Here is a 14,860-nt window from a genome sequence, read left to right as displayed (position 1 = left end):
ACCTGAGCTTTTGAACACTGTACTGTACACGCTCATGAGCTTTGTATACAGGTTAGCTTGTCACACCTTTAACAATGTACGGAACCTGGAAGAGTGAAAGAAAGACTTATTGAAAGTCCACTCTTCTATTTATCAGGCCTTTTGGTGTTTGTTTGTTTTTTTCTGACACATTCATGAGGCCCTGTGAGGTACTTTTTAGACTTAACTGTAAAGATAAGGGAACTGGAGTTCATAGAGATTTCATTTCAGCGAGAGAGGAAAGGAGAGAGAGAGAGAGAGAGAGAGAGAGAGAGAGAGAGAAAGGAAGGAAGGAAGGAAGGAAGGAAGGAAGGAAGGAAGGAAGGAAGGAAGGAAGGAAGGAAGAAACATTGACTTGCTGTTCCACTTATTCATGCATTCATTGGTTGGTTCTTGTATGTGCCCTGACCGGGGATGGAACCTGCAACCTTGGTGTATCGGGGCGACGCTCTAACCAACTGAGCTACCGGGCCAGGGCTGAGATTGAATTATGTTTCTCCCAAAGGCATATGGCTGGGAAATGGCACCGTTAAAACTAACTAAATCCAGGCTTCGATTCCTATTTCCTTTCCTCCAGGCCTTTGCTATGCCCCAAAGTGACTGAGAGAAGCATATTTTATAAGGAAACAGAGACAGGGCTATGGAACCTGGAGTGCGAAGGCTGTGTTGAGTGGCAGGTTTTCTTCTACTGAGTTCAGATGAGAGTTTGAGTCATGCATGTGTGTGGTACATCAGAAGGAGCATCTTGACTCTAAAATTCTGGGGTGTGTTTCTATAAGGAGCCTGAGGACGCACCCCCACTGGAGAACAAACACTCTCTGTGCCAGTAACTGAGAGAGTCTTACATAAGAGAGGATTCTTAAGCCGGCAGTGGAGAGCTTGGAGGGCTGCGGGGCTGTCAGTGGAAGCTGTGTGCGAGCGAGGGCCTGAGGCTGCCTGCCTCAGACACTGAGTCACCTGCGGGGATGGGTTCCTTCCAGCTCATCCGTTATGTGTCTGAATGTCTGCTCTTGTTCAGAATGAGTTTCTTAAGCATTTCCACCAAGTGGCTGGAGTGACTCTGGAGGTCCAGGGTATGTGTATATGAGTGTGTGTGTGTGTGTGTGTGTGTGTATGAATGTGTGTATGTGTATGAATGTATGTGTGTGTGTGTGTATGTGTCTGTCCCATTGCAAGTATGAAATTTCTTTGACATCTCATACTTCATTGTAAAAATTATCACAAATTTGAATTTTATTCCATAATATCCAATAATACAATACTTATGTTTATTCAAAATTAAAACATATTCTGGAGTTGCTGGTAGGATAAAACTGGTGTTTGTCCTGTGGCATCATGCATGGTCCCTGGGGCTCTAAGTACTCGAGTGTGAGAAGCCGTGGGCTGCACTTTCTTGAGGTTTCTAATTCCGATGTTCTTACCTCAAGCCCTTCTTTTGTTCCTGTGTAGTGGTGTGACATAGATTCTCCACGTCCCCCTGATCTCGTGGCTCAATGGGGGCACTGGGTCAAGTGTAAAGGAAAAGTGTGGATGCCACTGCAGTCGTGGGCACTCAATTTATCCTTTCCTGATAAATTGTGCAGAACGCTTCCTACGCACATTAGAGCATTTCCAGGGAGAGGAGAACAGTTAACATTTATTAAGCACTTACTATACACTAAGAGCTTTGTAGGTTTTTAATCTAATTATACTCTTATAATAACTCTGTGAGGTAGGTTCTATTATTAGCCCCACCGTACAGAAGAAGAATAGGAGATACAGAATAACTTCCCCGAGTTCATGCAGGGAATGGGGTTGAGATTCACACTCAGGCAGCCTTGTTCCAGGGCCACCAAGTGGTACTGCTCCTCTGGGGAATGTGTCCTATTGCCCTTGGGAGCTCAGAGAACTCTCCAAGCACATTACAGCCCTTTATTTCATCTAGTGGGTGTGTGAGTCAGCTGTGCCGTGGAGCTTGATGTGAGGTCAGAAATCACAGCAGCATCCATCTGCCACCCCACTCATCCTGGTTCAGGGTCAGTGATAAAGTGGGAGGGGTAAAGTGAGAGAGGCGGGGCCACCTCAGCCAGCCCAGGGCTGATAAGGAAGAATGGCGTCTTCTTCCTGAGTGACACATTGCTTTCTCTGGCTCTTGGCAGCAGAGGTGGGTTCAAGGAGGGCAGGTTTGCAGGCAGCCGGGTAGGTGGCATTTTCAAGGAGCCTTTTTGTCCGGGCTCATACACAGGATTCCTCAGTCCTGTAGGAAACCTGAATTGTGCCCAAGCCTTCACTCCTGAGGTTGTGCTAAGAGCGACAGCCCCAGGACTGGCACTGGTAGCTTATGGTGCCCGTGCCAGGCTAATTGTCTCTGGCCCTCAGACCATGTTTTCCTGGCACATGTCCTTCCTGATAATTGGACTGCTGAGTGGCACACGCTGCTGTGCATGTTGTCTGACACCCAGCTCCCCTGAAGGAAGGGGTCACAGCCTTGGAGGCCAATGACTGGCCGGAGCCCCGAGCTCCGCCTCCGAGGCTGGTCCAGGTGGCTTGCTGGGGTCAAGAGGCTGCTCTGCACTAAACCTTTACCCCTTGATTCATCCTTGGAGTCAGAGATACGAGCCACTTGCTGACTAAAAAGAGCCTCAGAGTGTCAGCTGTTGTGGGAAATGCAGTGTGGACATTATTCAGTCATTCCCATTTTAGCTAAGATTTTTTAAAATTTAATATTTTTCTTTCACTGTCCGATTGGAGTGTGTCTTTTAGATGTATGTAGTTTAACAAGGTATGCAGGTCATTAATTCCGATTTTGTCTCGTTTATGCCCCAGAGGGCATCACTTTGGTGAATCTCTGCTCAGTCCCCCTAACTCACTGCTTCAGCATTCTCTTTTACTTTTTCCAGAAATTCCCTGTCAAAGTTTCACTCTATATTCAGGATGTGAGAACTGCTGGATAGAGTTGTACAATTAGGTTGTCGCTGCTAAGCATTTAAGGCGTTTATTCATTCACAAATAAAATCTTTTTTAAAAAAATATGTTTTATTGATTTTTTACAGAGAGGAAGGGAGAGAGATAGAGAGTTAGAAACATCGATGAGAGAGAGACATCGATCAGTTGCCTCCTGCACATCTTCCACTGGGGACGTGCCTGCAACCCAGGTACATGCCCTTGACCAGAATCGAACCCGGGACCTTTCAGTCCGCAGGCCGACGCTCTATCCACTGAGCCAAACCGGTTTCGGCCACAAATAAAATCTTTATTGAGTTCTGGTCATATGTCAGGCACTGTGCCAGGCGCTTTGGGTAGAGCATGGAATGAAGCTCAGATGTTCAAATCCCCATGAGTTTTAAGACCATCTAACTGGCAGCCCACTTGTTACCTTGAAGACATGTTCCTAGGGAAAGGCCACTCCTATTTTCCGCACTAGCCCACCCAGACCTTCCTAACGTTTCTCCAGCCTCTTACCAAATGCTCACCCTGGTCTGGTGAGTAGAGATTAGCAGCGTTATTAGCAGAGAGGACACTTTTGTTAGACAGATGTCAAACCAGGGTAGTCGCTCCTATTTGAAGCAAGATCCTCATCAGTGGTCTGGCATTTAGAAAGGACGCAGGGACCCGGAAAGGAAGTTCACATACATTAGCAAGCGACCAGGGCTCCAGTTCTGGCTCATAGTTGAAATACAGAGCAGGAATCAGGCAGGAGGATGGGTCGCTAGGGGAAGGGAGAATATGAAGACTGTCACTGTTCCAGCACGGGGGAGCCCGTGGGATCACGCAAGGGCACTGCAAGCAGAGTGTGGGTGGCCAGACTAATTTTAGCCCACCTCCTGGTGGGGATGAGCTGCTAATGTATTTGTCAAGCTGGGTAAATTTGGTTAGAAACCAGGAGGAATTGAACCGCCAGGCAAGGCAGAGACCGATAAATCCCAAAGCTTTGGGGCTGGTGCGATCCCACCACGACCTATTTCGTTCCATGACCCATATAACTGTTGAATGCTATTCCATAATTAAAGCTAATTAAAATTGATTTGGTTGGTGAGTGTTTGAGGAGTTTCATAATAACTCTTGAGATAACTAGAGATGCTTTGGGATGTCACAAAAAGAGCATTTGGAATAACTGAGCTAGATTTGGAATAACTAAAGCAGAGATGTGCAACGAAGGCTGGCAGCGGAATGGCAATTCGGGAGTTTGAGTTTGAAAGTATGCTGAGTCAGGAACCTAGGAGTTTGGGGTTGTAATCTGTATGCTGGTGAACTGCTCTCTGGACACAGCCGCCACCACCTTGCTTTACAGCATTTGACAGTTGCTATGTAAATACTCCCACCACGGTGGATGTCCAGTTACCACTGGCTTCTTACTGGCTCACACGATTCCTGCGTAAGTCATAATCAGCCCTTGTAAGGCCAGGGCAAGGTGACTCCCTCACACCAGTATAACCCTGACTGAGCTTCTGGTCAGCTTGGTGGTGGTTTTGGGTAAATCACTTCACTTCTCTGGATCTTAGTTTTGTCATCAATAAAGTGAAGTTGCAGAGTTAGCCTCCCAGTAATGTAGTCGGTGTTTTGGGGCAGGACTAACATCCTGTTATAAGCCAAAAGAGTCACAGCAGGTTTTCATGAACCTTATTGTGATATGTCAGAACATGTAATTGTATACCTGAGTCTGTGTCATAATTAACCATGTTCTGCTTCCTGCTGTCGCTGTGGGTCCTTCTCCAGCACCTCTTCCCAGGAAGATTAAAAATGGCAGTGCGCCCAGCAATGAGCCAAACTTCAGGGCAGAATTCTCTGACCCCAGTGGTGTAAGAAACCATGTCTATGGTCGGTCAGAGAAGTCTACATTCTATGGTCAGGCTCTAGGAGTCATTTGAGGGGATGAGACAACTATATCCTCTATATCCTCATAGTGACCTCTAGTTCAGGTACAGTAGTGTATCTGATCACGGGACCCACATGTGGTCTTCCCTGGACTAGTAGCAACATGGGGGGTTATTTTGCTCCAAACCTTTTGAAGGCAAGGACTTTGTCCTTCATATTTACATGTGTCAAATCCTGGTGTCTTATAGAGACTAAGTAAGTGTTTGTTGAGAGAAAGAATAAACTTTTTGGGCAAATGCTGAATTTTATTCCCCTCCCCCAATTTATTGAGATATAATTGACATATAACGTTGTGTAAGTTTAAGGTATATGACATGACTTTCTGCATTTTAAAATATTTATTCAAAAGTAGACACGAGCTTCCTGTGATTATCTTAATAATGCTGAAAAATGTATTTTGTAAATGCAAGAAATTATTTTCTTATTGTAATAGAAAACTTTTCAGTGTCTTCAGTTCAACATTGGGCATTTAGATTTACCTTCCTTTAGATAACACACTTGATACACAAACATAACCCAGTGGAGAGAAACATGAATGAGAAAAACCCCAACCAGAGAGACCAGGTATTTACAACCCGCCAATGAGTACCTTTTTGAAAAGGAAAATATAATACTGATATATAGAGCATATTTATTTATACGTGTGCCATTTTACCAGCACTTACTCCTCCTTGTGACCCTCATAAGCTAAGTATTGTTATTCCCTTTTTACAGAAGAAGTAACTGAGACTCAGAGAGGTTCGTTCATGGAGCCAGCCAGTGGCAGAGCCCTAAGGCTGTGTTCTTCTGGCCGGGCCAGGCTGCCTGCGGGCTTTCTGGGTTTCCTCTCCCCGGCGCCTCTGTTCCTTGTTTGCTGTGGGGTTTGGATGCTTTCACATGTGAGTGAACCTAGCGCAGCCCACGACCAGGCAAACAGAAGCACCAGCCTCCGACAGGGCTCTGAGCAAATACACCAGGTCAGGCCTGTCCCGCATGCGGTGGCTGGGCTGTACTTTGCCCCAGTGAATCAGCTCCATGGAGGCCCGGCAGTTGCAAAGGTAGCTGACTGGCTGTAGATTGGAGGGCCAGGTGAGTCTTGGTAGATGTGGCACCTGGACTTTGGCAACCTCCACGAGGAGCGGAGACATCCTTGGGCCAGGTTCCCGGAGCCGCGCTGAAGGAAGGTGGCAAGGCGTCAGAGCAGGTGTGTGGGGACCTAGCTCCCTTGTGTCCTCTCTCTTACCTGTGCTTGCTGGGCTGTCAGATTAGCAGAGGCGACATTGCCCTCACCGGGGCCAGGGAGGGTCGTGGAGGTGAGCTCGCAAGTGTGACTTGTCACTGTGGATGGAACGTCTTCATTCTGAGAATCTTAGTTGCCTTTGGGTTGCTGCGCTTAATTATAACCTGAGGTCTCACTTACTGGAGTTGATCTCTCTTGGCAACAAAAGGACGGGATTTTGGCGACGAGATTGGGTGTTGTGCCTTTGCAGTCAGGGAAGGCTGCCCAGTGAAATATCTGGGGACAGGGTGACAGAGACTTTCTTACATGTGTCCAAATGGTACTGAGTGCCTCGGGCCTTCAGGAAAGACCCACACACGCTTTCACTGTGTCTGGAGCATTTGGCCTCGGCTGGAATTTGCTGGAAAAAGCCTGCATTTTTTTCAGGAAAGTGGGCTAGCCTGGGCAAAAGGGTGCTAGTTTCCCAGAGCGGGGGTTGATCTTGGGGTGGAAGGCACTTCTGCGCCTTGCTCTCCTGGGCTGGTCTGTTTACAGCCCTCGGCTCATTGCGGTGGACCCTGGTTCCGTGGCATTTGAGCAGTGACAGGTTGATTTCCACACATACCCTTTGACCTTTGTTCTGATAAGGATTTTTATTTTAGGCAGGGAGCTTCAGGAGTGGGAGCAAGTGAAGTGGCTCCCATCAGAATATTTCCACTGAAAACCGTTCCCAACCGAGAAAAAACAGGGTCTGACCGAGCTAACGAATTCTCCTGACACGAGGGGATCCCTGAGCAGCAGTGAGCTCTTTCTCTGGGGGGCAGCTGGATGGGGGCAGTCCTCTGTGACGTGGGCCGAGGAGCTGGGAAGGCAGTCTGTTCTTGGAGCCGTTTCCCATTTTGAAGAATAAGTGGGGAGAATCAGTTTGATTCTGGGGAGACTTCCAGGTTTTAAAGTCTCTAGCCAGGAGGATCACCCTGACATGGCTCTCCAGGTGGTCATTGAAGCAATCCCAAACCTGTGTCTTGGTGGGTCCCCTGGAGGAGAGACAGTCATGGCCTTGTTTGGGGCTGAGTTCTAAAGGTGAGTTTAAGGATTCAGAGAAGATGTCTCTTGAGGTCAATTTCAGCTTCTTTTTGTTTAGGAAATGCCTTCAGCTACCCTCACTACCCCAACCTTTATCTCCAACACTAACTACTATTTATTGAACAATTACCATAGACCAGATAGTGAACTGGGAACTTCATAAGTTATCTCTAATTCTGACAGTAACCCTGCAAGCTAGTCATTATGATCCCCATTTTATGGAGAAGGAAATTGAGGCTTGAACTAATTAACTAGCTAATAAGTGGCAGAGTTAGGATTTAACCTCTGGTCTAGATCTAAGCCCACTCTATTTCCATGATAGCTTAGGATCCCCATAGTAAATGTTGAATAAATATTTGCTGGTGGAATAAATGGACATTTATTTAATTGGAATACTTTGATAGGGTTTTGGCGCTTCATCTATTACTGTTCTGTCTCTCATGCCTCCCACATCTATTATTGCTCCAACTAATTACACTCTTTAATTTTTAAAGCAACAACCATATAGTTGTCTAATCTGTTGTTTATTTCATGTATCTGTTTGAGATTTTCCTCCAGATATTTCTATATCAGTGGCCATGTGGTTTGTTTTAGATAGAAGATTTTAAGGACCCATAAGTGCTTTTTAAAATAAAACTCAATCAACTATCATGTTTGGATATAAACCTAAAGTAATGATAATTTTGGGGTCTTTTTGTTTTGTCTGCAGGAAGAGAAAATAACTACACAACTGACTAAAAAAAGAGAGACATTCAGAAGGTCAGGGATGGAACCCTGGATTCCCCAGCAGCTGCTGCAGCCCCGGGGGAGGCCCCCAGCCCCATCCCAGGGTCCAGACCGAGGCCTTCGGAGAGATGGCTATCATCGGCCTGTTCCTCAGTCTTGGCACCAGGGAGAGAGGTTCCATCAGTGGCACGACGTCCGAGGGAGCCCCCAGCCACAGCTGGACCCCAAGGCAGACCACCAGCAGCCTCATTACCTACCCAGGCCTGGGGAATGGCATCAGCCTGTGGCCGGGGTGGACTATTACGAAGGGGGTTATCACCCTCACTTGTATGCAAGGTATGGTTTTAGAGCTTGGCATTGACCCAACCCTCCTGAGTGCTTACAAACAGACTGTTCTTGTCCTTCTTCCTTTTCCTTTTATTTCTCCTCTTTTTTTTTTTTTCTTTATCCTCCTCCACCCTACTCCATTGATTTGGCTAAACCCTTTGCTCTCTCAGATTGACTGAAAAGAATAGTTCCCCTTTCTGTATCCCCTGGTGGGACTTCTTAAAGAAGCCATCAGAATCTGATTGAGTGTTGGGGGCCGGGGAGAGGATAGGAGGAATGAGAGAATGGTGAAATTAAGGAGAGCAGATGAAACCCTCTATTCCAGGATTACAAAAAGGCAATTCTGTAAATGTATGTAGACGACAGAACAGCCTCTCCAGGGGATCCCTATAAAAACTTCCTCATTGTCTTTGAACCACTCTGATGCAGGGTTAGTATGACGCTACCAGCATCAACAAGAGCCCTAGCACCTAGAACAGTATCTAATATGTGATAGGCATTCAGAAAAAAAAAATGCATTGAATGAATGGATGGGAACTTAAAAGAAAATCAACCTCAGAGAAAGCAGATGTGAGGTTGCAGGCTCCACGTTCAGAAGGAAGGGGTCTCGGTGAGGTAATTCTAGGTTGGAGGATCTAGAATTCCTACTTCTGGGTTCTAACTGAGAGCACTGGACGCAATGTTTTATGGAATGTTGGAAGCCACCTGTGTCCACTTTGGCTTTTCGAGGTGGGGTGGTATTTATCTGCCTACAGATTCAGGATTGAAATTATGACAAATATTTTAAAGAATTTTGCCCCTATGAAATGCTAAAGAATTATTAATTGATGAAAATACTAACAACCTGACATTCCTTTCCCCAGTCTTTCCGTATTGTTGAATCCTCAAAGGAAGGTATGTTAAGGACAGAGGCAATCAGATTTAAGATAGTCCAAGCTGACCTTTTCATCTCATTTCCATCTGTAATATGCATGGGAATTACAATGGCCTATTGGTCATCTCTGGGAGGGGTTTTCTAGGATACTATCAGGGCAGCGCTCTCTAAGATAATACCTTGTGTGGTTGGATGTAGGTACTTGAAGAGTAAGAGGGATCATGGGGAAGAAGAATGAGACGCTTTGCTATAAGGATCCCAGCTTTGTTCTGAATCAAAGCTCTTACTCCTGCTCTGGGTCTGGATTTTCTGTGTATGGGATCTAGAATTAACTGTGCCTTTTAAGCAGGTTCTAGACCAGGGTCACAATTCTGTCCTCTGAAGTTGTTTAGTTTGTCCAGTCTCCCATTGGTTCCTCTCTTTACCGTACTCACCCTTGAAATGACTGGCCTTCACTGTGCTATTGTAGGCCAGGCATTGATGATCCACACCAGAGGTATCACTCTTCTGTAAGGGAAGAATATCCGTATGGAAGTTATTACTACCATGGGCACCCACAGCAGCAACCAGAAGAAAGAGGTATGGAATAACCTCCCAGAAGTCTTTGGGGTGGTGCAGCTGGTCGATAGGCGGGGCAGAGGCCAAGGGAGCCATGCTCAGAGCCTCACCTTGGGCACCTGCTCTACTGGGGTAGAAAGAACTCCCGCCCCTGCCTACCTCTTTCTTGGCCAGATGAGGTCACGGCAAAGACACTACTGCTTGCTGTCTCGAGGAGAAGAGACAGAAAGCAGTCATTTTCTTGGTGCGTGTAGATGATAGTACTGAAACTATCATTATGCTGCTAATATTATGGATAGTCTGCATTTCATCCACATGTTTTCTTCTACTTCTCATTATAGCCAAGATTATAGTCTCTGACCAAGTATCAGTGACGTCCTCAAGTGTGTGACTGGGCTGCAATGAGTCTGACCACCATTTACCCTGAGGGTGCAGATATGCACCGTTAGGAATTTATACCCTATACAATAGTAAGGCTTTAGGTATATGCTAATGGCTGCTAGCAGAGAGAAATCTGTTTCAACATTGAACACACACACACACACACACACACTCACTCACACACGATCCTCACCATTGCACAGTTGTATAGGGCCGTGCTAATTGGTTTAGGGAGGACTGAGGGGCATCTCATCATTAGCTCTCACCAATTTTATTCATTTTGGCAAATGTGTTTTGTACCTACTGTGCTCCAGTAACTCAGCTTCACAGCTTGCAAGTGTGTTTTCGGAACTTTCACAAACAGGAAGTGACCTGCTTTATTTATTTTTTTTTCTGAGGGTGCAGTGCCAAGGCAAGCGAGTCCTTATATCCGGCATGAAGACTATCGAGATCAAAAGTACCTCAATGAACATCATCGTGAAAACCAGAGGAGTCCGTTTGGAACAAACAGTGAGACCCAGTTCCAGTAAGTGTGAAAGGAGAGGCCGGGTCAACATGATTCAACCAAACTCAAACTCTGTTAGGAAATCTTATAGTGTCTGGTGCTGGGGCCTCATCTCCGGCAGCCTGTCATCCGCTTCTGTTGTGGGGATGTGGGAGTTTTGTTCTCGGGGATGGAGGTGTAGCCCAGGATGGCCCGGGCCAGTGGTGAACAGGAACCCTGGGAGGAGAGATTCTTAACTCAGAGATGTGGTTCTCAAACCTGGGCTAGTCTGAGTCCTGTTTCTTGAGGTCCATCAGAAAGCAGGGCCTTTGTTCTATGTTGGTCTCGTGATTGGGTCCTGCCTGGGGCTGGGACGCTTCTCTTCTGCCTACTCCTGTGCCCTAAGAATGGGACCTCCTTTGGGATCAGGCGAGCAGGGGACGGGAACAGCCTTTTGTACTAGTACCTGTCCTGGTGCCCTTGGCCTGGCACCTTTACCCTGGAACCCATGAATCCGACTGCTCTGATTTAAGTCATTCCAGATGTCAGGCAGCAGGGACCACCCTTCTCTGCAGGGTTCGGGGCAGCTTCTAGTAACTGCACTGGGGAGCCCAGGAGCCCCTGTTTTCCTGGTATCAACAGATTGAGGTGGTGAATGGAAGGACAGTGCTTCTCTCTGCGGCACACAGGCCGACCTGACACCTGTCTGCACTCGGCAACAGAACCACCTCCAGCAGAGAGCAGCTCAGCCTTGCTGGCTTGCCCGGGACCCCTCTCACCTCTCCTGTCATTTTGCTGCAGATCTCAGAGTGGGAACCCTTATAGAGATAGCCCTGCTTCCAACTCTGGACAGGAGCGGCCTGGGGACCTGCTTCCGGAGAGTGTGCTAACTGGGGCCCAGAAGAATAAGGTAACTTGAAGTGACATGGGGACTGGTGGCCTGTGACAGTGCCTCCCAACGACATTGTCAGCAGTGGCAGGCAGGGCCCTGGGGGTGGGCTCTCCAGTGGCCAGCAGACTGAGCGGTCCAATTCTTCCCTTCTTGGCAGAGTCTCCACTCATCCCTCCTCTTTTCCCCATTTTCCTGTTTTAATCCGAAGGGCCTGGGACCCTGATCTGGCCCTTTTGCATTTTTCTCAAATTGACTGAATCAGGAAATAGCACTCTGAGGTGCTGGGAAACAGAGAAGAGGCTGCCAGCACTTTGGTTCACCCAGGAAGTGAGAAGTTGCTGGAATCTTTTAATTCAGGGCTGAAAAGCAGAGCTTGAAGCCTGTCTTGACATTTAATTAATTATTATTTTTTTTTTTACAAAGCATTCTTTTTAAATATATATTTATTGATTTCAGAGAGGAAAAGAGAGTGAGAGACTGATAGAAACATCAATGATGAGAAAAAATCATTGACCGGCTGCCTCCTGCACACCCCACACTGGGGATGGAGCCTGCAACCCGGACGCATGCCCTGACTAGGAATTGAACCCTGACCTCCTGGTGCACAGGTCAATGCTCAACCCCTGAGCCATGCCAACTGACTGTCTTGACTTTTTAGAAGACCGTCTCTGTCTTATAAAATCTTACTGTATATATCACCTGGGCCATAAAATGGAACTCTCAAATTTTTAAAAAAATAAACATTTATTTTGGAAAAATTTTAGATTTATGGAAAAGATGCAAAGGCACTATGGCGACCAGCTTTTAATTTTTGACAGTCTTATATAAATTTTGTTTCCCTGATTGGATTTGTATGGTTTTTGAGAACAGTTTCTTCTGTATACCTAATGCTCAGTAGGGCAGGGCACATGCTATCATGAAAGCAGCCACACACATACAACACTTTACAGCGTACAAAGAGCTTTTGCATCCAGTGTTTTATTTGTATCCTCCCAGGAGGTAAGTTCCATGAATTTTTTGTGTGCCTGTATCCCCAGGGAAAGCACAGTGCCTAGAGCATAGTAGGTGCTCATTAAATAGCTGGGGGATGAACGCATGATTAAGTACTTGAACTATGCAGGGCAGCTATGATTATCTATGTTATAGATGGGGATTCCCAGCTCAGAGAGCCCAAGCCACTTGTCACTAGGTCATAGCAGCTCGGTATTGACAAAGCTGGGATTTGATTCCAGGCCTCCTGGGCCCAAGGCCTGCGCTCTTTCCACTGGGACATATGCATCCCTTAGCAAACACCTGTCAATCGAATCATCCATCCCTGTCCTTTCAACACATTCACATTCACCGTATTTATTCGAAAGTTTGGAACACTTGGGAGGGCCATCTCTCAGAAGCTGTTTCTGATTCTTCCCGTGTGTTTTTGTTGTTTTCCACTTCCAGCCACCACTGCCCCACGAGTCCAACCTTCTCCAGCAGCACGAGTCTGGTCTCAGCTCCAGCGGCTATGAGCTCAGTCAGTACATGGCAGATGCCTCTGAGCCATATGTCCCCACGGCTTCAACAGTTTGGAGACCAGTGCAGGCTGGTGGGTGCTGAAGTGATCAAAGGAGTTGGTTGAGTCTGACGGGAAGAGGGCCGGAGGGCAAGTTTCTTGGAAAGACACCTTACCCTGGTTTCCGAGAGTGGAGCATTGTTCGCCTCATTTGCTTACCTAGGTCTCCTGGGCAGAGAGGCCAACTTGGCTACGTTTCCCTCCTTTTCTCTTTACTGGACATTGCATCATAGCGGATTCTTGGAAGGGAACCCTGCCCCTAGCCATCACCGGGCACGCCTTGGTGCTTTTAAGTAGCAGGTGAAGGAAGTGAGGACTGAAGTCAGTTTGGTAAAGCAAGGGCAGGCCACAGAGCATTGTCGCTTTGTCTGGACGTGCTGACTTGTCTAGTCCTGGCCTCACTCCATTGCCAAGAGTCTGGGCCTTGTGCGTTAATACCATTTGGACCCACCATAACATTCTTGCATTATGCTCTGACATATTCCCAGGGGCTTAAATCTGCTTCTAGTTCTGTAGCCCACCCAGAATCTTATCTGGGTCCCCGATGGAATTTAGACAGAAATGTGTTTGTGGCATCCTGCTAAGTAAAGAAAAGCAGTGGCAACCATGCTAACAGTGTCCACCTGTGTCTGTTGGTCAGCGGCTGACTCGGCAGCTGATCCCAAGGCACCCATGAAGTTCTACATCCCCCATGTGCCTGCGAGTTTTGGGCCAGGAGGTCAGCTGGTGTGTGTGTGCCCCAGCTCTCCCAGTGACGGGCAAACGGCCCTCGTCGAACTGCACAGCATGGAGGTAAATAAGAGTCTCTGTCCCCAGAAGGCTCCCTGCTTCCCTTTGCCTGAGCCTGGGCATCTCCTGGAACAGGGGGCTCTTGTGGGGAACCGGGTGGGGAGCTTCTCTGGAAGAAGTGATGCTGGACTTAGGTTTTCCCTGAGATGCTATTGGCTCAATTTCAGCCACTGGAGAACTTGCTTTCTCCACGAGGCATGAGCTGCACTTTGGGACCACAGCCTCGGGTTCTGGATACTGGGCATTGGATGGACACTGTCTTGGAGAGCAAATCTAATTTTTGTTCCAGGTTATTCTTAATGATTCTGAGGAACAAGAAGAGATGAGAACTTTCTCAGGACCCCTGATCAGGTAAATTACCATATGAACTGCTGAGTAAAGGCTTTTGAGACCTACACAGTCTTCCTGCCAAGAATAGGATTTTGGGGGGATTTGTTCTTGGCTTCTTTGAAAGAAAATGTCTATCCCCACTGGAGGAGAATTTTCTGTGCTACCAGACAGAGCCTAATGTAGCCTGAGCCTTTTTTGAGAAGCAATTTAATAGTTAGGGGGGTAGGGGGAGAACAATTAATGTGAAGGTTTAAAAATCTAAAATCAGTTCCATTTTGCAGAGGTGACATGGGAGGAGGTTTTAGCATTTTGTGTTCCTAATAGACATTAGTGGGGAAGTGCAGCACCGCCTGGGACGTCACAGACAAGTGGATCATAGTGGGGAAAAACGCTTGCTTTTTCTGGAGAGGGAACTTGGTATTCATGAATTCCTGGATGGTGTGCAAGTCTGCCCTCTGCAGGATTGAGCCAGAACTGCTTTTAAATGCCCAGTCCCTTCTGATAAATATTCACAGTGCCTTTTGCTGTGGAGTGTCCTGACAGATGCTGATGTGAGAACATCTGGGTCCCGGCCCTAGGCATCCTACTAACTAGATATACCATGGCAGACAGGTCATTTAGCTCTCTCTGGGCTTAGTTTTCCCTTTAAGAAATGATGTGACACTGGCTCTGCCCACTCCAGGCAGTGGCTGTGAGACACAAGTGAGATTAATGCACATGGAAGCCCTTTAAATAGCCACACCATTATATAAATGTATTCTTAACCTGGATCTCCCCCTCTGAGAAAATCCCCA

At 47.0% G+C, this 14,860-nt stretch overlaps 1 protein-coding gene across 2 annotated transcripts in view; it reads left to right on the top strand.

The window, feature by feature from the left end:
- SEC16B (SEC16 homolog B, endoplasmic reticulum export factor) overlaps positions 1-14,860 on the top strand; it is a 47,659-nt gene that overhangs the window by 623 nt on the left and 32,176 nt on the right. Inside the window, exons 1-8 of one of the 2 annotated variants that reach the window (XM_070396321.1) lie at positions 6,026-6,055; positions 7,866-8,218; positions 9,553-9,662; positions 10,428-10,548; positions 11,308-11,416; positions 12,836-12,980; positions 13,588-13,739; positions 14,026-14,087. In XM_070396321.1, the coding sequence (XP_070252422.1) occupies positions 7,923-8,218; positions 9,553-9,662; positions 10,428-10,548; positions 11,308-11,416; positions 12,836-12,980; positions 13,588-13,739; positions 14,026-14,087 (995 nt within the window). In that variant the 5' untranslated portion in view covers positions 6,026-6,055; positions 7,866-7,922. Of the gene's footprint in view, positions 1-6,025; positions 6,056-7,865; positions 8,219-9,552; positions 9,663-10,427; positions 10,549-11,307; positions 11,417-12,835; positions 12,981-13,587; positions 13,740-14,025; positions 14,088-14,860 lie in introns of those variants that run through there. The other variant, XM_070396320.1, reaches the window with a different exon arrangement.

This window comes from Myotis yumanensis, unplaced genomic scaffold (genome assembly GCF_028538775.1).
Source record: "Myotis yumanensis isolate MYYU_CA2020_CCGP unplaced genomic scaffold, mMyoYum1.0.hap1 SCAF_17, whole genome shotgun sequence".
Classification (NCBI taxonomy): domain Eukaryota; kingdom Metazoa; phylum Chordata; class Mammalia; order Chiroptera; family Vespertilionidae; genus Myotis; species Myotis yumanensis.
This window is presented reverse-complemented; position numbering and strand designations above follow the sequence as displayed.